Source organism: Pogoniulus pusillus, chromosome 10 (assembly GCF_015220805.1).
Source record: "Pogoniulus pusillus isolate bPogPus1 chromosome 10, bPogPus1.pri, whole genome shotgun sequence".
NCBI lineage: Eukaryota > Metazoa > Chordata > Aves > Piciformes > Lybiidae > Pogoniulus > Pogoniulus pusillus.
In genome coordinates, this window is record NC_087273.1 from 4,748,649 (window position 1) to 4,770,561 (window position 21,913).

Genomic DNA, 21,913 nt, shown 5'->3' on the forward strand with positions numbered 1-21,913 from the left:
TCTAAAGCCTGCCCCTGGGCTTGGAGCCAAGCCAGGCTTCCAAGGCAGGCAGCAGCACTCAGATTGATGCTGTATCCTCCCTTAGCACGCAGGCCTATTACAGCGCCGCGCCGATAATGCAGGTCAGTAAATCAGAGGAATAAGTGATTGGACACAGGGGTGGGGGGGAAAAAAAAGACAAGGAAGAAAGGATGCTGAAAAATTCCACCTTGGCCTCGGCGAAGCACTCCCCACACAGGCAGAGAGAGAGCTGGCAGCGGGTGCTAGGGAAGAGTTCAGCTGTTAACCAAGCCATCAATCTTCCCAGCCTCCCTCCCCAAAGCCGAGGGCTCTGACATGTTGCTGTTGGTAATTTAAAGCCGGCTCTTGGCTCCAAAGCTGCAGAAAAGCACGACTGTGACAGCAGCCTGCCAGTGGCCAACTTCTGGGCAGGGTATGCCACCATTTGCAAGCCAGCCTGGAGGCAAGGCAGCAGGGTGGCTGTTTGGGATGGGACTAAAGAGCAAAAAAAAAAAGAGAAGAGTTTCTCTCTCTCTCTCTGGCGTTTCTGAAATGCCCATTAAAGCATCGTAAAAGCTAAAAGGCATTTAACAGGTACCTTAAATAGCGCCGCTTCAGCAAGTGCCGTGACTTCAGCGAAGCTCCCTCCCCCATGCTGGGTGTGAAATTGACTTCACCCGAGAGCAGGCAAGAAGTTGCTTCTTTAAAAGCACAGTTAGTTGGAAAGTATTTCGCCCAAACTGCTCGGGTTTTTTGCCCCCTGACAGCAACTCCGGCGGGTCGCTGTTCTTCGCACCCTTCCCCACCAGCAGCTCCCACCCTCCCAGCCAAGGCGGCAGACGAGGAGTCGCAACCTGCTCCATTGCGCACAGCCGAGAGCTCCCCAGTCCCACCAGCCGCCAACCACAGACCATCGCCAGCGCTGCCGTACGCAAGCACAGGAGCCAGCTTACACTAGGCTAGGGAAACAAGCAAACAAGCAACAGCCGAATCCACAAGCGAGGGGAAACCATTCCCAAGAGCTGCTAAGTTACTGGCCTAGGGGGAGAGGTCTGACAGGGAGCAAAGGAAGACTTCATTTTGCTGATAAAGTTTACGCTGAGAGGAGGCAGTGGACGCTTCAAGCCAAGAACACACACCATCGAAATCCACCCAGGACGTGCTTCCAGAGCCGTTTCTGTCAACCACAGCCTAGGAACCAACGGCAAGAGCTGTGCCCGGGGAGCAGCGAGGGCATCGCTAACGGCACCGGACTGCGCAAAGCCCTCAAGGAAACCCCATCGAAGCCGCACAAGTTACCGAACGCCCTACCTCGACTGGGCAGCCATGGCGAAGTTTATTCCGACGAGCGCCTTCTATCCATCAGCTTGCTCTCCCCAGCCACCCAAGCCTCCTCTTCCATTTGCCGCCGCCCGCTGCCCGCCAGGCCGTCCGCGGGCAGTGGCAGCGAGCCCCCCGCGCTCGGCGGCCCGGGCTGGCTGGCGCAGGGCTGGCTGACACTCATCTTGATCGACATCCGGGCACCGCGCCCTCCCTCCCCCGGCTCGCTGCATTCCCGGCCGCCGGGGAGGGCGCCGGCGCCCTGCCACTGTCTGCTGGGGGGTCCCGCACGGCCCCGCCGGCGGCTCGGCTCCGTGCGGGCAGCGCTGGGGGCAGCTCGGCGCGGCGCCCAGCCCGGGCCGCGGATCCCCCCGCGGCTGCCCGACGGGCGGTGGCTCCCGCAGCGCCCGCAGCCCGCTCCGCGCTCGCCTCCCCTCGCCGGCAGGGCTCTCATGGTACGGCCCAAGCTCCCTACTTGGACATGTTCCGCCCGGCCGGGACAAGTGCAGGGCCGGTGCCCCGTGCCCGGGGTGCTGGGGGGCGAAGGAGTAGAGAGGGCAAGCAGCGATGTGGGGAGCGCTGGGGCTGCTCCCGGGGCCAGCTCCCCACCGTGCACCACAGGGAACTATTGGGCTTTTCCAACAGAGGCAATTCCTTGAGGTCACTGAGTCCAGTCTCTAACTCTGCCAAGGCTGGGACTAAGCCACGGCCCTCAGCACCACAGCTCTGCCTCCCTGAGCACCTCCAGGGACGGGCATTCAGCCACCTTCCCGGGCAGCTTGTACCAGGCATTGAAAACCCTTTCGGCCAAAAAGTTTCTTCTGATGGACCTGCCCTGAGGCGGCTTAAGGCCATTTCCTCCCATCCTATCACCTGAGACTAGTAAGAAGAGACCAACCCCCACCCGATTGCAGCCTCCTCGAAGGCAGCTGCAGAGAGCAATGAGCTCTGCCCTCAGCCTCCTCCACCCTGCCCACCCCCAGCTCCCTCAGCTGCTCCTCCCCAGCCCTCTTCTCCAGACCCTTCCCGAGCTTTCTTGCCCTTCTCTGGGCCTGCTCCAGCCCCTCAATGTCCTTCTCGGAGTGAGTGGCCCAAAACTGAACCCAGCTGTGGCCTCACTGCTGAGTGCCAGCGGCACAACCCCTGCCCTGCTCCTGCTGGCCACACCATTGCAAGGGCCCGCCTGGACACACTCTGGCTCATCTTCAGCTGGCTGATCAATACCCCGAGGATTTTCACCTCTGGGCACCTTTCCAGCCACTCTGCCCCAAGCCTGGCATCGTTGTGTCCCACGTACAAGACGTGGCACTCAGCCTCCTGCAATCAGCCTCAGCCTAGGGGTCCAGCCTGGCCAGGTCTCCTTGTAGAGCCCTCCTAATTTCAGGCAGATCAGCACTCTCAACTTTGTCTCATCTGCAAACTTACATCTCAGGGCCTGCTGCATTTTTGTTTGTTTTCACAGAAGAAAAATTAACACACACACACACACCCCCCAAATAAAAAGAATATGTCAGAGCATTCAACAGTTCCCAACCAAACACAGAAGCCATATGGAAACGTGAATCCCATCTGCCCACCCTAGCACAGCAGATGAAAACCCAAAGCGTGCTACCAAAACTTGAGCCTGCAGATTCAAGGGCAGGCACCTGCCACAAGAAATAAATGCAGCACCCCAAAACCTCCAGATAAATCGTTATGCAATTTCTCCTGGGCTCTAGGTGCTGGCCACGGCTGCTGGACTCAGAAAGGAGCCAGACCTGTCCTTTGCTCTGGGTGTTCCTTGGCACCATTAGAAAAACAAACTACTCTGGCAGCTCCTCTCAGGCAGTAATTAACCGAGCAAAAGAACCATTTATCCAGGATCCCTTCGGCTTCTCTCAGCAGACTCTATGGAGCTGAGGCTTCTCCCAGCACTGCAGCATCAAATCCCTGCTCATGATCCGCTTTAAAGCGCAGCTTGTGCCAAAGGACTCGGCGGGCAGCAGGAGAGGAGCTTAAGCCACGCTGTAAAGTCCACTTACAGAAAGCTTCTGCAAGCTTTTTAAGTATACAGCTTAAAAATATATAAACTATCAGAGAATCCCAGAAACTCAGCTTGGAATGGATCCCAAGGGTCCTCTGCTCCGACCTGTTTAGGTCACAGTGCAGGTGCCCAGCACCCTGGCAGGCTGAGTGCCAAACTGTCCCATGGAGAGGGCTCCTCTGCTTCCCTTGGGAGGTGATTCCAGTGCCTGGCTGTGCTCATGGGGAAACCTTTCCTTCTGGAGCCCAAAGGGAACCTCCAGAGCAAGAACTTGCCCCCATCACCCCTTGTCTATGCCATGGGGCTCCTTGTCCAAAGGGAGTCTCCATGCTGCTGGCAGCCACCCTTAATGTGCTGCTCCATGGTGAGAAGGTCTCCCTTCAGCCTGACCAAACCCAAGTCTCAGCTTCTCCTCACATGACAGGTTATAAAAACTGTTCTGTGAGGTACTCCAACAAAATCCAAGCTGGAAAATTCTTGTCTGCATCCTCTTGCTGTTGCCTTCCACTCTGACTTAACTTGGAGGGGGCTGTGTTTTGTTGAGGCTGAACTGAGTGATTTTCTAATCAGGGGATTTTTAACATTTCCAAGATAAGACACAACCCCAAGGAAGCAGAACCCGAGTGTTGTTCCTAAGTATAAGCAGAAACACTGATAATGAAAGAACCTAAACCCAGCACCCAAACTGCAGAGCCCAGCCGGCAGTTTGAAGCTGTTTTCCAAACAAAAGCAAAAGATCCCACTTGCCCTGCAGAGTTCCAGCTGGAATTATCTGCTGCCAGTGCAGCTGGGGAGATTAGAAGACAGAGGGGAAAGGGAAGGGAGGTGTCTAAGACTATCTACTTGGTTTTGAGTAATTAGGAATACATTTAGCCTTCAATTATATCTTTCGTGTAAGCAGGAACAAAACTCTTCCAGTTGAAGGGATACTGCCTAAAGAAAGGAAACAAACTAACATCTATGCCTCTATGTAAAAGTTTCCTGAGCAAGTTCAGAGTGGTTTTTCCCCCCTCTCTCTCTCTTCTGCTGGAGTACTTCCTGAGATTTGTGCTCTTCACAGCCAGGGAGCCCTACCAAGCCAGCAAACAGAAGGTTCCCCCAATGCACCGTTCTGCAGTTCAAGCTAAGAAACAAAAATGCAGTGCTCTGCTAAGCTCCACGCTGGGTCCAGCCAGCTCACCAAGGTGGGGAACCACACTCTTGGCTGCCCCACAGTTCCCACCTTGCTGAGACCTGTGGAATCCACACCTCCCTGAGAAGCTGCTAACTGCTGGTTTTCACAGCTTACCGATCACAGAGTGGTAGGGGCTGGAAAGGACCTCTGGAAGTTATCCAGTTCAACCCCCACCTGCCAAGGCAGGGTCACCTAGAGAAGGTTACACAGGAACATGTCCAGGCAGGTTTGGAATGTGTCCAGAGATGGAGACTCCACCACCTCTCTGGGCAGCCTCACCCTTACATTACAGAAGTTCCTCCTCAGGTTCAGATGGAACTTCTGATGATCCAGTTTGTGCTGTTACCCCTTGTCCTGTCACTGGGTACCACTGAACACAGCCTGACCTTCCCAGTACCAGGTGAGTGCTGAGGCTCAGGTAAATCTGTGGCTGAGCAGCATGCAATCATTTCTGCAAAGGCAGCAGATGCTACCTTCACTGACACCCAGGCAAGGACAAAGACCTTCAAGACAGGACCATGAAATACTCAAACTCCTGCTAGCCCTCAGGACAAACCTACAATGGGAGTGAAATCTCTGCTTACAGGAAAAAAAAATGAATTCATGTTCAGCAGAAGCTGTTTGGGCCTTGTTCCTGGAGCCTCTGCTTCATTTTCCTGAGCCCGCAGCACTGCTGTCACAGGTGGGTCCAGGACACAACCTTCCCAGAGCAACAGCAGGGCTGTGAGTCCCCTGCAGTGCTGACACTGTGCCCAGTCCTGCTCTCAGGGGCTGCACCTGGCAAAGAAGCTGCTTTATTAGACAGTATCCAAGCAACCAATGCAGCAGAAGTCTTTACCTTCTACTCCTCTTCAGATCTCTGCATCTCATTGCTTTTGGACTCCTGACTCAGAGTCAGATTGCATCAGATGGGAAGAGACACTCAAAGGTCATCTTGCCCAATCTCCCTGCAGTGAACAGGGACATCTCCAACTAGAACAGGTTGCTCTGGGCCACACCAAATTTGACCATGAACGTCTCCAGGGATGAGGTCTCAACTATCTCTCTGGGCAACCTGTTCCAGCATCTCCCTACCCTCACTGCGCAGAACTTCCTCCTGATGTCCAGCCTAACTCTGCCCTGCTCCAGTTTCAAACCACTGCCCTCATCCTATCCCCACATGCCCTTCTGAACAGTCCCTCCCCAGCCTGCCTGGAGGTTCCCTGCAGATACTGAAATGCAGCTCTAAAGTCTCCCTGGGACTTCTCCAGGCTGAACATCCACAACTCAGTCTGTGCCCACAGCAGAGCTTCTCTAGCCCCCTGATCATCTTTGTGGCCTCCTCCAGATCTGCTCCAACAGGTCTATATCTCTCTTGTGTTAGCGGCTCCAGAGTTGGCCCCGGCACTGCAGGTGAGGTCTCCCCAGAGCAGAGGGGCAGGATCCCCTCTCTCCAGCTCTGGCCACACTGCTCTGGATGCAGCCCAGGCTGCCATTGGCCTTCTGTGCTGCCAGTGCCCATTGCTGTCCAGCTTCTCATGCACCAGCACCTCCAAGTCATAGAATCAAGCAGGTTGGAAGAGACCTCCAAGATCATCCAGTCCAACCTATATCCAGTCAACTATCAACAAGTCCTCCTCTGCTGTGCTGCTCTCAATTTCATCACCCCCCAGCCTGCATCCTTGCTAGGGACTCTGCTACATTTACAAAACAGCTGGTAGAGAAACCAAGTGAAGGGCCAGCAGCCTGGGAAATCCTGCCCTTGTCACCACACTGTTACCTGAGCCTTGCTAGAAGAATCTAATCTTCATTAGCTGTGCTCTCCTCCCTTCCCCAAGCTGCTGTCAGGCTGAGTTTGCTTTAACAGTGAATTTAGATGGAAAGTGCAGAGGCTCCTTCTCTGGAGACTTCAGAAGCCCACCTGGACAGCATGACCACTGTTCCACTGCTTCACCAGCCTCCTGGGCTAGAATTGCTTCCTCCTGTCTCATCTAAATCCAGCTTCTTGCACTTTGAAGCCATCACCCTTTGCCCTGTCACTCCATGCCTTTGCAAGAAGTCCCTCTCCAGCTCTCCTGGAGGCCTCTTCACATATCCTGGAAAGCAACCAGTACCTAGCTTTGGTCACAATATTCCCACAAATCAGAATCAAGGAGATTCTGAAGGGGAATACAGCACCTGTTAACTCAGGACAAGAGGACACCATGCCATTAAAAAGACATGCCAATCCATTAAGGGTGGGGGACAAACTCAAGAGGTTTAATCAAGCAGAGAGGACCAGTGCAGAAGAAATAGACCAATGCAGGGCAAGAGGTTTAATCAAGCAGAGAGGACCAGTGCAGAAGAAATAGACCAATGCAAGGCAAGAGGTTTAATCAAGCAGAGAGGACCAGTGCAGAAGAAAGAGAGGCAGAAGAAACAGACCAATGCAGGGCAAGAGGTTTAATCAAGCAGAGAGGACCAGTGCAGAAGAAATAGAGGCAGAAGAAATAGACCAATGCAGGGCAAGAGGTTTAATCAAGCAGAGAGGACCAGTGCAGAAGAAATAGACCAATGCAGGGCAAGAGGTTTAATCAAGCAGAGAGGACCAGTGCAGAAGAAATAGAGGCAGAAGAAATTGACCAGTGCAGGACAAGAGGTTTAATCAAGCAGAGAGGATCAATGCAGAAGAAACAGACCAAGAGATTTAATCAGAGAGGACCAATGCAGAAGAGCTGCATTAAAATCATGAGATGAAATGCAAGCCTTCCTGAAATCTGCTGGCTGTGAGACATGGATTTGTTTATAGCCAGATATAGGTCAAACTCCTGCCCTCACCAAGCTTCTCAAAACATCTCATTTCCCTGCACCACATCAGGATGTTCAGACAGACACACACACCCTCACGTCCAGTCTCCAAGCATCTCTGCTGTCCTGTAATTACAGCCTGTTCTCCCAGCCCTGCTGACAAGAAATACATCTCACCACTGCCATTTATTGCCACTTAGGAGTCCTTCCCATTGAGGTGAAAAGAGGCAAATGGATACTGGGATGCCTTGCCTGGAGCAGCCCTGAGTAGCCTGTTCATCTGCAGCAAGTCTGTGCTCCAGAAAGGCTCTGCTGCCCTACACCACCCAGACAGGTCCTAACCTCCCAGCTTCACCAGCCTCCCCAGCTGTCAGCATCCTTCTTCCTCTGCAGAAACCAGAGGCCACACACCTGCAGAGGTGAACCCCTGAGAAGCTGCTCTCGTTCTGGCAGCTCCAAGCCCTACGCAGATCTGTCAAGGGCTTGCCACTCTTGTGTCTGTCTCCACCAGCAGTTGAAGAACAAATACAGGCACTGCTACAGCAGAGCACAGCCACAAACCAGGATTTCAAAGCCTCCATGGATTTGGGGAAAAAGAGATGGAGCAATCTTATCCTCAAACTCCTTCTTCCAAAGCAAGCAAAATCCAGGAGCCCATAGAGAGGCAAGCAGAGACTGAAACCAGTTTAACCAGGTAAAGGAAGCTGTGTGCTGCAAGCAATGGCAAGCCTGAAGAAGGCTGAGACAGCAAAACTCTGCTGACCCTGATTCAGCAAAGCACTTCTCCTCCCTAGCCTTGCTTTATGGCACCTTCCAAAGCTTAGCACTTTCCAGAACCAAAGCTAGCTGCCAGCAGCACATCCTTGCCTGGCAGATGTTGAAAAGCTTTGGATTCCAGTAGGTCTGACCCACAGAGCACAGCTAGAGAGAGGCCAGAGAAGCAGCAGGGCAAAGGAAAGAAACTGAGCACAGCACTGGGAAGAAAAAAAAGCAGGGCAGGGAAGAACATAACCAAAAGGCTATTTTGACTTTAACAACAGGAGACACAGAATTGGCTGCAGCCTCTCGTGGAAGAAAGTGCTGCACAGATGTTAGGAATCAAAGCTTGCTGAGAAAAGGCAGGAAAACAACCCTCAGCCTTCAGTGCTGGAATTGAAGGAAACAGGTTTAAAAACAGAAACCACCTTCTCCTGAGAACCAGCCTGCACTAGAGGCTGCACCCCACGAGCTGCTGGCAGCTCCCAGGAGCAATTTCCATCATCTCCCTTGGCATCACTCCCTCATCACTCCCAATGCCTTCCAATGTTCCATAACCAGTCTGAAACTGAATAAACAGTTAAAAACAACAGCGAGAGGTTTCTAGTCCTCAGCTGGCTTTGGCACAGGAGCTGTCAGAAAGCACACTGTGCAGAGTGTTAAATATCCTGATTTCTCTTCCAATTGAATCAAGATAACATCTCTGTACAGCACACAATGTACCCTTCAGATTCACTACAGCTGTCAGATTCATTTTGTGGTGATATCCAATCCCTGGGTGAGACAGAGAGGTATGTAGGACAGTGAGCAAGTCAACGCCTGGCACTTTGGGTTGCTCTTTTATCAGGCTGCTCTACACAGTATTCCAACCAGAAGCCAGTCAGAAAAGAGATTGATTTAACCTTTTTAAGGTCCATTTTTTACAGGTGTATTGTCCCCCCCCCCAAAAAAAAAAAAGAAAAAAAAAAAGTAAAGTCTGTGCTTTTAAGAGTGATAGCAGAGGAGATACAGAAGAGAGTTTGGGTGTATTTGCAATCTCTCTACCCACCCACCCACACCTCCCCTCTTCACATGAAATAGGATGTTAGGGGTTGGAAGGGACCCTTCAAGTCAAACTCCCCTGCTGGAGCAGGACCACAGAATCCAGCACAGGTCACACAGGAACACACCCAGGCAGGGCTGGAAAAGCTTCAGAGAAGGAGACTCCACAACTCCCTGGGCAGCCTGTGCCAGGGCTCTGGGACCCTTACAGTCAAGAAGTTCTTCCTCATGTTGAGGTGGAACCTCCTGTGCTGCAGTTTCCATCCATTGGCCTTGTCCTACCCCAGGGCACAAGTGAGCAGAGGCTGTCCCTGTCCCTCCCTTCCTGACCCCCACCCCTCAGACAGTTACAGACATTGCTCAGATCCCCTCTCAGCCTTCTCCTCTGCAGACTAAATAGCCCCAGGGCTCTCAGCCTCTCCTCACCAGGCAGTGCTGCAGCCCCTTCAGCATCCTTGCAGCCCTCCCTTGGACTCTCTCCAGCAGATCCCTGTCCCTCTTGAACTGGGGAGCCCAGAACTGGATGCAATATTCCAGGTGGAGCCTCAGCAGGGCAGAGCAGAAGGGGAGGAGAACCTCCCTGGGTCTGCTGCCCACACTCTTCTGAATGCAGCCCAGGATCCCATTGGCCTCTTGGCCACCAGGGCACATTGCTGTCCCAAGATTGTGCATTGTGATTGTGCAGTGCTGCCTGTCTTCCCATGCCTCAGGATGGCCTGTGGCATGGGGACAAAGAACACTGAACCGTGGTGGAAAGGTGAAGGAGCTCAGTGAGAAAGAAATGGGAACTGCTAGAAAAAAAATACCCCCTCTGGGAGAAAAAAGGTAAAACAGAGACTCAGCTTTGCAAGTGACATTTCCAGGTGGAAAACCTTCATCATCCAAACCTCCAAGGATGCACACCTGCAGGAGCAGAGCCCCAGGGTCAGGTCAGGATCACCTTTCTCCATCACAGTGGAGAAGCTGAAGGGCCAGGTGGACTCAGGCAGGTCTCCAGACTGGCAGTTTTGCCCCTTGCACACTGAGGCTGCCAACAGGGCAGGGTATGGAACAACAGGGCTGGCACAGCAAAGACCAGAGCATGATGCAAGCAAACATCTCAACTCCCTGTGACACCTGTCCAGAGCTTGTGGGGCCATTCACCAATGAGAACCACAGAACCACTCAGGTTGGAAAAGGCCCTTACGATGATGGAGTCTAACTATTAATGCTCCACTGTTCCTGAATCACAGAATCAAGCAGGTTGGAAGAGAGCTCCAAGCTCATCCAGCCCAACCTAGCACCCAGCCCTGGCCAACCAACCAGACCATGGCACTGAGTGCCCCAGCCAGGCTTGACTTCAACACCTCCAGGCACAGTGACTCCACCACCTCCCTGGGCAGCCCATTCCAATGCCAATCACTCTCTCTGACAACAACTTCTTCCTATCATCCAGCCTAGACCTCCCCTGGCACAGCTTGAGGCTCTGTCCCCTTGTTCTGTTGCTGCTTGCCTGGCAGCAGAGCCCAACCCCACCTGGCTACAGCCTCCCTTCAGGCAGCTGCAGGCAGCAATGAGCTCTGCCCTGAGCCTCCTCTGCTGCAGGCTGCACACCCCCAGCTCCCTGAGCCTCTCCTCACAGGGCTCTGCTCCAGGCCCCTCATCAGCTTCGTTACACTTCTCTGGACACCTTCCAGCACCTCAACATCTCTCTTGAACTAAGGGACCCAGAAACAGACACAGCACTCAAGGAGTGGCCTGGCCAGTGCTGAGCACAGGGGCACAAGAACCTCCCTTGTCCTGCTGCCCACACACTTCCTGAGCCAGCCCAGGATGCCATTGGCTCTGCTGCCCACCTGGGCACACTGCTGGCTCAGCTTCAGCTACTCTCTACCAGCTCTCCCAGCTCCCTCTCTGCCTGGCTGCTCTCAGCCACTCTGGCCCCAGCCTATAGTGCTGCTTGGGGTTGTTGTGGCCAAAGTACAGAACCCTGCACTTGGCCTTGTTCAATCTCATCCCATTGGACTCTGCCCACCCATCCAGCCTGGCCAGGTCCCTCTGCAGGGCTCTCCTACCCTCCAACAGCTCCACATCATCTCCTAGCTTGGTTTCATCTGCAAACTTACTGATGCTGGACTAAATCCCCTCCTCCAGATCACCAATAAAAATGCTGAACAGGACTGGGCCCAGCATTGATCCTTGGGGAACACCACTAGTGACAGCTGCCAAGTGAGTGCCACATCTGTGTGAGGATCCCTCTGAGATCCAGTGCCAAGCATTGCTCATTGCACAGCAAAGGCAGAAGGTATCAGCTCTCTGCTAAGATACCATCTCAGAGTTGAAGCTCCTCCTCTCCCACTCAGTCATTGTTCCATCATGGGGGGTGTGTGTGGAGGAAATACTATTTTTCAAAGCATCTCTAAAGCTATCACAGCACTTGGGAAGCCAGGATTATATCAAATTCATTCCTACCCATTGCTGCTGCTGCTGCTGCTGCTGCTCTGGTTGTCTGTAGGTTCCATTCTCTCACTTGCATCCAAGTCAGCTCATCTGGAAGAGACAAAACACATATTCAACATCTCAAACAGCATGCTGGAGTCAGTGGAAGCTTTGCTTCAACAAAGACCAACCCAGGAACATCCTTCCACAGAGTCAACAGATGGGAGGGGGGGAAGGGAGGATCCAGCAAAGGCACCAAAATCTTTAGTTTGCAAAGCAGCAAGTCAATACAGAAGAGTGAGGGCTGGAATTTGTTACAGCAAGCAAAAAAGGAAAATCAAAACATCTAGGACTCCACTGCCTCCCTGGGCAGCCTCTTCCAATCCCTGGCCACTCATACAGCAAAGAAATATTTCCTCATCTTCAACCTAACCCTCCCCTGGCATAATTTCAGGCCATTTCCCCTCCTTCTGTCACCTGAGACTAGGAAGAAGAAGCCAACCCCACCTCACTGCAGCCTCCTTTCAGGGAGTTGTTCCATCTGCAGCATCTCACACTCCTGAGGGAGCATCACAATTGATGGCTGGGGGACAGACTTGAAATTTCATGAACTCACTTGCAAAATCAGGTATGAAACAGGAGTGCAAATGCTTTGAGGATAAGCTGAAGCAAGTGAGCTCTAGCTTATGGTTTTAAACCCAGGCAAAATACCATCAGAGAACTATTCTGCAAACCACAGAAAGGCACAGGCCGTTTAAGCTGGGAATCTTGCCTCAATCAGCAGCTAGAAAGGCTACATACTGGACTTGTGAAGTTTAGGGTACAGATAAGCAAGCAAACTAAGCCTTTGTCCTTCCCAAGACTCCTGGAAACTGGGACCTCTGCTGGTAAATAAGCAGCTTGAAAAGGACAAGGTGCATACTTGAACGCAGAATAGCAAAGGTGGGAGAAGCAGGAGACACAAACTTCTTTGACCGGCAGAAGCAGGGTTGGAAGAGCCCTCTAAGGTCATCCAAGTTCAGCCATCAACCCAACACCACCATAGCCATCAAACCATGTCCCCAAGTGCCATGGCCACACCTTTCTTGAACGCCTCCAGGGACGGGGACTCCACTGCCTTCTTGGGCAGCCTCTTCCAATCCCTGACCGCTGTTGCAGCAAACAAATCTTTCCTCCTCTCCAACCTAACCCTCCCCCGGCACAATTTCAGATAAGAGATAACAACGATAAAAGAGAGAAAGGTCAGCACTGCGCAGCAGAGGATGAGCACAAACCTGCAAGTAAATGCCTGATGGCTCCTGGAGGCTCGCACAAGATTGCTCTGCCTTTATGACCACACTGCATGCGTCTTACGCCACCTGGCTACGAGGTGCGCCTCATAATGCCCCTGCACTGCAGCTTGCTGAGCCCAGCGAGCTCTGTTCCACACCTTTGGGCACAGCCTAATCAGGAGATTAGCTACAGCTGAGGAAGTGGACAGCTGTCACGGATAGAAACTGTCGCTCGCAGCCCCTAATCCCAGGTGAACCAGCCACAGGTGTGCTAATCCACAGGATTGAGTGCAGCTGGGGGAGGGAATTACCCAACTGCTAAACCCTGAGCTGCACAACAGCCAGCAGGAACTCAAGCTTCTGTTCCAAAACCTCTCCCTAAAGTACTGAAAAAGTAAAACTGGGGAGAAGCTTCGAGGTTCCTCCCTGCAACCTAACCAAGGCAGGACTGCTCTGTGGCTGGCCCAGGGCACCAGACCTCAGCCCAGTACTGCCCTTAATGAGAAGTCTGCCTAAGCTAAGCATGCAGTCCTCCAGGGAGATGGGTCCAGCATGCCTTCTGCATCTTCCACAGCTGCTACAGACATAGAATCATGATTTAGCTGTAGAAGGGAAGTTTATGTACTGAGAAGAGAGAAATGCTCAGAAACTGACTTGGGAGTTCAGACTTTGAAGAAAGGAAGGCAGCACAGAGTGCTTTAGGCTGGAAAGAACCTTTTGAGGTAATCATAGAATCGATCAGGCTGGAAGAGACCTCCAAGCTCATCCAGTGCAACCTGCCCTGTCCAATCAACCAGACCATGGCACTAAGTGCCCCAGCCAGGCTTGGCTTCAACACCTCCAGGCACAGCAACTCCACCACCTCCCTGGGCAGCCCATTCCAATGCCAATCACTCTCTCTGCCATCAGCTTCCTCTAACATCCAGCCTAGACCTCCCCTGGCACAACTTGAGACTGTGTCCCCTTCTTCTGTTGCTGGCTGCCTGGCAGCAGAGCCCAACCCCACCTGGCTACAGCCTCCCTTCAGGGAGTTGTAGGCAGCAATGAGCTCTGCCCTGAGCCTCCTCTGCTGCAGGCTGCACACCCCCAGCTCCCTCAGCCTCTCTTCACACAGCTGTGCTCCAGGCCCCTCACCAGCTTCGTTGCCCTTCTCTGGACACCTTCCAGCACCTCCCGAATTGAGGAGCCCAGAACTGGACAGAGCACTCAACATAAAATCAGAGAAGACTTTGGACGGTTGTAATTAAAATTAAAAACCTGTACTTTTGACATCACGTCTCCAGTGCGGGGTCTCCACAGACTCTTTTCTCCCTTCCTCCGGAGCCACAGCTTGCTACAGCTCCGCTGCCTCCGGAGCCACAGCTTGCTACAGCTACGCTGCCTCCGGAGCCACAGCTTGCTACAGCTCCGCTGCCTCCGGAGCCACAGCTTGCTACAGCTACGCTGCCAGCCCAGCTCAGCGCCTGCCCCCCGGAACAAACCCACCCAGGAGCAGTTCCCAACCCGAGCAGGTCGCAGCCCGGGCAGATCCCAACTCCGGCGCCAGGAGGGGGCAACAAACAGAAGAAACTTCCCGGGAAACTTGGTTACCGCAGCTCCGACGGAGCCCTTCCTGCCCGGTCCCTCGGAGCCAGCCTCGCCATGCACGCCGCAGCTCCCAGCAGCCGCCTCCTGCTCTGCACTCGCCGGGGCCCTGCGGCGGCCACCACCAGCAGGACGCTGGCGGCACAGGCGGTCGGCGACCCCTACCCGCCTCGCCTCGCCGCTCCCAAGCAGCGGCACCCCGGAGCCCGCCCGGCGCCTCGGCCCCGCCGGCAGCCCCTCGGCCCCGCTCACCTCAGGTGCCGTCCTGCTGCGCGGGGCGCCCCCTGCCGCCGCACCGCTCACACTGCCGCCAGGTGAGCCGAGCGGAGCCGCCCCGCCCCGCCCCTCCCCGCCCAGCCACTTCGGGCACGCCCGAAAGGTTCCGGAAAGAGCCGAAGGGGGCAGTGCTCGGAGCCGGAGCGGGGACTGCGGTTCCACTGCCTGACCACGGGACAGGATGCCCATGGAGGTGGTGGTGGATTTCCACGTGGGACAGAGATAGTGTCAAAGCTCGTTGCTGCCACAGAACCACGGAGGGGTGGGAGTCAGAGAGGACCTCTGGAGATCGTCTAATCCAACTCCCCCCCCCCCGCCACAGCAGCAGGTCACACAGGAACGCTTTCAGATGTGTCTGTGCGGCAGAGCACACCCAAGTCCCTGCCCCACCGGAGGTCTGAATGAGGGGAGCAAAACTGTTCTCCTCCCCACCCACCTCCTGCTCCGGGGGTTTGGAATGTGGAAAGAAGCAGGCGCGAAGCTCAAACCTCCACCCCTGCAGGCTTCAACGAGCAAAAGCAAATCGCCGCAGCATGCATATATGCATGCATATGGCAACCGGACGCGTTGTCGAGTTGGCCCTTAAGGGGGCTCTTGAGGAGCGCCTGGGAGAAGGGCGCCCAGAAAGCGCAGTCCCCGCTTTGGGACCGCCGCATCCTGACTTGGTGCTGCGGGGACCTGCCTGTGCCGCACGCCGCCGCCGTTGGCTCGGCCCTGCCATCTGTGCCTGTGTAAGCCGTGCCCACGGTCACTGCGGGCTCCGGCGGGTCCACTCGCACCGGGTTCTGCGCCGCGTCGATCCGCTACCGGACCGCAACGGGCAGCTCCAGACAGCGCCGCGAAAGGAGCCAAGGGACCAGCTCCAAACTCCTGCTCCTCCGCCCTGAGCCGTCCCCTTAGGGCTCTGAGCTGCCGCTTGTGCCCTAAGCGGGGCAAAGCCACTTTTGTGCCCAAACCTGTTCCAATTCGCCTGAGTTTCCTAAAGGACTCCACTGCCGATAAGCATCCTCGCGAAGATCTCCCCAAACTCATTAGAACCCCCCCAAAAAATGAACTCCTTTGCATAGAGTGGGGCAGGGCTCTCCAGAAATAAACAAGAACTGGTTTATAATGCCTGCCTCCTTAATGGCCACAACCAACGCAGCCTGGGCAGCCTCCACAGCAGGAGACTCCACAGCCTCCCTGGGCAGCCTGCTCCAGGCCTCCAGCACCCTCACACTGAGGAAGTTTCCTCATGCTGAGAGGGAAATTCTGAGCTCCAGCTCAACTCTGCACCATTGGCCATGACTCTCTGGGAAAGTCTCCAGAAGGAGACTCCACAGCCTCCCTGGCAGCCTGTGCCAGGCCTCCAGCACCCTCATACTGAGGAAATGTTTCCTTATGTTGAGAGGGAACTTCTGAGTTCCAGCTCAACTCTGCACCATTGGCCATGACTCTCTGGGGAAGTCTCCAGAGGAGACTACACAGCCTCTCTGGGAGGCCTGCTCCAGGCCTCCAGCAGCCTCACACCGAGGAAATGTTTCCTCATGCTGAGGTGGAGCTTCTGAGTTCCAGCTCAACTCTGCACCATTGGTCGTGATCTGGGAAAGCCTCCACAGGAGGAGACTCCACAGCCTCTCTGGGAGGCCTGCTCCAGGCCTCCAGCAGCCTCACACCGAGGAAATGTTTCCTCATGCTGAGGGGGAACTTCTCAGCTCCAGCTCAACTCTGCACCATTGGCCATGATCTGGGGAAGTCTCCAGAAGGAGACTCCACAGCCTCTCTGGGCAGCCTGCTCCAGGCCTCCAGCAGCCTCACACTGAAGAAGCTTCCTCATGCTGAGGGGGAACTTCTGTGTTCCACCTCAACTCTGCACCATTGGTCATGATCTGGGGAAGTCTCCAGAAGGAGACTCCACAGCCTCTCTGGGAGGCCTGCTCCAGGCCTCCAGCACTCTCACATTGAGGAAACTTTCCTCATGCTGAGGTGGAAATTCTGAGCTCCAGCTCAACTCTGCACCATTGGTCATGATCTGGGGAAGTCTCCAGAGGAGACTGCACAGCCTCTCTGGGAGGCCTGCTCCAGGCCTCCAGCAGCCTCACACCGAGGAAATGTTTCCTCATGCTGAGGGGGAACTTCTCAGCTCCAGCTCAACTCTGCACCATTGGCCATGACTCTCTGGGGAAGTCTCCAGAAGGAGACTCCACAGCCTCTCTGGGCAGCCTGCTCCAGGCCTCCAGCACCCTCACACTGAAGATGTTTCCTCATGCTGAGGGGGAACTTCTGTGTTCCACCTCAACTCTGCATCATTGGTCATGATCTGGGGAAGTCTCCAGAAGGAGACTCCACAGCCTCTCTGGAAGGCCTGCTCCAGGCCTCCAGCACTCTCACATTGAGGAAACTTTCCTCATGCTGAGGTGGAAATTCTGAGTTCCAGCTCAACTCTGCACCATTGGTCATGATCTGGGGAAGTCTCCAGAGGAGACTGCACAGCCTCTCTGGGAGGCCTGCTCCAGGCCTCCAGCAGCCTCATACTGAAGAAGTTTCCTTATGTTGAGGTGGAGCTTTTGAGTTCCAGCTCAACTCTGCACCATTGACCATGACTCTCTGGGAAAGCCTCCAGAGGAGACTGCACAGCCTCTCTGGGAGGCCTGCTCCAGGCCTCCAGCAGCCTCACACTGAAGAAGTTTCCTTATGTTGAGGTGGAGCTTTTGAGTTCCAGCTCAACTCTGCACCATTGGCCATGACTCTCTGGGGAAGTCTCTAGAGGAGACTCCACAACCTCTCTGGGAGGCCTGCTCCAGGCCTCCAGCACCCTCACACTGAGGAAACTTTCCTCACGCTGAGGTGGAGCTTCTGAGTTCCAGCTCAACTCTGCACCATTGACCATGACTCTCTGAGCTTCATTGCTCAGGCAGTTCTGAAGCATCTCCTCTAACCCAGACTTCCTGTGCTTGCCCACAAGGATGTCCTGGGAGACAGTGTCTGAAGCCTTGCTGAAGGCCACAGCTCTCCCTGCATCTCCCCATCCAGTCACTCCATCACAGAAGGGTACTGGAGGGCTCAACCGTGGCAAACCCCTGCTGGCTGCTCTTAATGACCTTCTTTTCTCCCATGTGCTTACAGATGACCTCCAGGATGAGCTGATCTGTCAGTGCCCACGGATCTGTGCACATTCAGTTGACCCAAATGACCTCCTAACCCCATCCTCACTGACCAGTGGGGCCAGCTCCATCCACCAGGCTCTGCCTGCCAGGCTCTGGGATTTCTGAGGGCTGCTCTGAGCAGCAAGGGCTGAGGCATAGGCAGCATTCAGGAGCTCTGCCTTCCCTGAACCCTTTGCCACCAGGGCTCTCACCTCATTCAGCAGTGGGCCCACATTTCCCCATGCTTTCTTTCACCACTGATAGACTTGAAGCAGCCTTTCTTGTTTGCCAGACTTAACTCTGAGAGGCCTTTGGCCTTGTTGCACCCCTACACACCCTGACAAGGTTCCCATCACTCTCCCAAGTCGCCAGGCCCTTTCCCCATGTCCTGTGAACTTCTTTCCCCATGTCCTGTGAACTTCTTTCTTCCTTCCAGCAGCTCCTTGGTCATCCAGTCAGGCCTCCTTCCTTCTCTACTCCAGTTGTTCTCCAGAGGAAGGCTCCTCTCTTGAGCTTGCAGCAAGTGAGGGTTGAATATTAACCTCCTGGAGTCTTGGCCCACGGCTCCAGCAGATTTATTTCCTTCCCAAAGGCCATGGAGCCATTGGCCAAAGCCTTCTTTGGGGCAGATCCCCTTTGGCTGCCCTCCCAGCACTGTGACTCGTTTGAAGGCTGAGTGCTGTGCTCTGACCCCACAGTGAAGGTGAGGAGCTGCAGTGCTCTTCTAGGCCTTCCATGTCCCAGCAGCTGAGGTGGCAGAGGCTGTGCTCTTGGGGGCACACAGGGACATCAGAGTGGAAACAGCTAGGAGGGCTCTCATGGCTTTCTTCTCCTACCTCTAAAGCAAAGACATCTGCAGGCCACAATCCTTACAGCCAAACAGTAGGAGAGTGGCCTGAGCTTGGCACTGCTGCTGGACGCGTGGCAGGAGACTGCAGCAGCACAAAGAGCAGCCCTGAGAGCTGAGCAGTAAAAGCTTGGAGCTCCTGGGGCAGAGGGTTTGTGCCTTGGGGAGCCAGAGCCTTGCTGCCCTTCTGCTGCCCTGCCCCACTGCCTAACCCTGGTGTGACAGCTCAGCCACAATTGGCTGGGTTGGTGTGCTAGGTTAACCCTGATTGGCTGTGCTGGTGCCCTAGGCAAGCCCTGATTGGCTGTGCTGGTGCCCTAGGCTAGCTCTGATTGGCTGTGCTGGTGCCCTAGGCTAGCCCTGATTGGCTGTGCTGGTGCTGTAGGTAACAATAGTTGGCTGTGCTGGTGCCCTAGGCCAGCCCTGATTGGCTGTGCTGGTGCTGTAGGTAACAATAGTTGGCTGTGCTGGTGCCCTAGGCCAGCCCTGATTGGCTGTGCTGGTGCTGTAGGTAACAATAGTTGGCTGTGTCCCAGGTAACCCTGCCAGAGGAGCTCTGCCCTCACTCTTGGTTGCCTGTAGCTGCAGGCAGCGCTTGGGAGCCCCTTTGGAAAGCGTCCTGAGGTCCCTCGGGAAGCAGTCAGAGAGTCCTGTCTGTGTCTTGGCTTCTTCTCCAGGCAGGTGAGGACAGGGGCAGCAGCCTGAGCACGGGCAGGGGCTCAGTGGGCTGTGGGAGGTTGGCTGGGGTTGGCCAGCTCAGAGCAAGGCCTTGGCAGTGCCTGCCCTGGCTGATGTTCTTCTGTTGGCTTTCAGAATGCTCCAGGAGCAGGGCTTGGGGAGGAGAGGCACAGACCCTCCTGAGAAGCCTCTTCCGAAGAGGAAGGTGAGAGGTGGAGCTGGGCTTGTCCAAGGAGCAAGGAGGTGTTGGAGAGCCCCTGTGCAGAGCTCACTGCTGCTTCCTAGGCTGGCAGAGTGCCCAGCATGCTCCTGCCATCAAGGGGTCCCCAAACTTGGCAAGGGGATGTGTGTCCAAGCTGTCCACAGATGGTTCCTGTTGCTCACCGAGCCCCTGCTGACAGCTGCAAAGCCCTGGCAGCTGTCTGACAACGGCTCTGGCCTTCAAAGGGGGTTCTGCTGTCCTGGCATCCTGCTTTCTAGACTCCAGGAAGCCCTGGCACACTTTGGGCAGCAGCAGGCACACTGTGGCAGGCACTGCCTGAGCAGTGCAGGTTCTGTGCCAGTTCCCTGCACAACCTCCTGGCTGCAGCAAAGTCTTCTGCAGCCTTTCCCTGGGGAGCTGGAGCTGTGCACACCTGGAGCTGGGAGATCCATGCAGAGCCATTCCAAGAGAGATTCAGTGGCACTGCAGGGCCTGAGACCTGCACCCTCTGTGCTCTGAGCTCCCCTGGGCTGGCTCCAGTCTCTTGTGCCTCTCTTTAACCAGAACTGATCCACCTTAGCTGTGCTGCTCTGCACTTGACAGCAGCTTTCAGACCCTGAGGGGTTTTTTCTTCTCTTCCTGGCAGAGGACAATGAAGGAGGAGGTTGAGGGTAAGAAACCTCAACCAAAGAAAGCCAGACCACTGCTGCCTTCAGCTAAGAAAGACTCCAGCAAGCTGAAGTGAGTAGCCAGGGCTGGGAGGGAAGAAAGGAGCTGGCACTGAGGGCCTGGATGGCCACAAATGTTCCCACCCTTCTCCTCTGACTGCCCTCTCTGGCCCCAATCCAGGCAGCATCTGGCTCATCATTACAGAGAGGAGGTCAAGAGGCTGGAGCAGATAGCTGATGCCATGGTGAGCCTGTGCCCTGTGCTGCAAAGCTGACCCAGCTCTTGCCATGGCACTGCTCCAGCTGTGCCTGGGCAGCAGCCTCGCTGGCTGACGTTGCCTGCACAGCTGCAGCTCTGCCTTGGCAGAGTCAGGGAAGGGTTGGACTGGAGGAGCTCAAAGGGCTTCTCCCCCCAGAACAGCTCTCTGCTGCCATGCACACAGCCAGAGAGCACAAAGCTGGGGGCTGGGGCACATCAGGGCTGCTGCTGAGAAGCCTTTAGGCATCAACCCCAGGCCTGGCTTGTGCCTCTGTCTGTCTTGCAGTGCTGCCTAAGCAGGGAGGACAAAGCTGCTCAAGCCCAGGGGCCAGAAGCAGTTTTCCTCTTGCCCTAACAATGATCATTCTCTCTCCACCAGAGCAGTGACCTCGGCAGGGCCATTCAGTACCTGGATGCAGCCCTGACCTTCATCGAGTATGGGATGGCCTTGGAGCTGGAAGCACCAAAATCAGCTTCCAGCCTCTTCAGGGACACCATAGAGCTCATCCAGTGAGTGGCCTCCCAAGCCTGGGGGCTGGCAGCCTGTGCAGAGGGCAAGGGGCAGCCACCCTGGCACTTGCAGCCGCTGCCCTCTGCTGCAGCTCACCCAGAGCCCTGGGGGCCAGGCCTAAGGGCAGGGCTCCTGGCTCCTGGGCCAGTGCTGGAGCTGCTGCTGTGCACTGTCTGTGCACAGAGAGGGAGGCTGCAGAGCACTGAGGGCTGAGCAGCTCCTGCTTGCTTTCTCTTCTCAGATTCCTCATCAGAGTGACAGACTTCACAGCCTGCTCAGCATCAGCCTATGAAGAGATCTTCCTGGTGTTGTGGTAGGTAACCCTTGGGCTGTGCCTTCAGAGTCAGCCAGAGGGAAGGAGCCAGCACTGCCTGGGGAGGAAGGAGTGCAGTGGGAAGCAGAGCTCTGCAGGGCACAAAGCCCACACTGGCAAAGCCAGCAGCCACTGGCACACTCCTCCAGTGAGCTGGCAGAGGAGCAAGGGCACAGGTGGAGGAGGGCACAGGCTGTGCAGTGGGATCTGCTGGCAGCTGGCAAGAAAGAAGGGCTCTTAGCTGAGGGGAAAGGATGAGCTGTGGCTGCCCAAGTCTGAGCCCTGGCACTGAACACAGCTGAGGCTCTTCTAGAGGGGAGCTCACTTGGCCTGGGGCACCTCTGAATGTGAAAGACCAGAGCTGGCCCTGCCCCTCTGGGTTATTTCTTTCCCTTGAGAGGTTCCCCAGAGCCTTTGTCTCAGCTGAGCAGGAGCAGAGCAGAGCTGGGCTGCCTCGGCTGTGCAGCAGAGCTGCTCTGTGCCCTCTGTGCCCCTGGCGGAGCAGCGCTGAGCCTGGGCGCTGACGCTTGGCTGTGTTTGTGCCCACAGCTGGCACTGCCAGCCCTCCTGCACATGGCCCTGCTGGGGCACCAAAGACGGACTGCACTGAGGTACAGCAGGGTCCTGAGTGTCCTCTTGAAGGTAGGGCAGGCTGGTGCTGAGCTGCCAGCTGGGTGGCTG

General features: G+C 55.3%; 1 protein-coding gene across 4 annotated transcripts in view; it reads right to left on the minus strand.

The window, feature by feature from the left end:
• Positions 1-14,550, minus strand: part of AFF1 (ALF transcription elongation factor 1) — an 87,690-nt gene extending 73,140 nt beyond the window's left edge. For 2 of the 4 annotated variants that reach the window (XM_064149570.1, XM_064149573.1), the window contains exons 1-2: positions 12,773-12,860; positions 11,532-11,609 (exon numbers count right to left, since the gene is read on the minus strand). In XM_064149570.1, coding sequence (XP_064005640.1) covers positions 11,532-11,581 — 50 coding nt within the window. In that variant the 5' untranslated portion in view covers positions 11,582-11,609; positions 12,773-12,860. Of the gene's footprint in view, positions 1-1,311; positions 1,567-11,531; positions 11,610-12,772; positions 12,861-14,359 lie in introns of those variants that run through there. The other 2 variants (XM_064149571.1, XM_064149572.1) reach the window with 2 other exon arrangements.
• Positions 14,551-21,913: the final 7,363 nt, after the last annotated feature.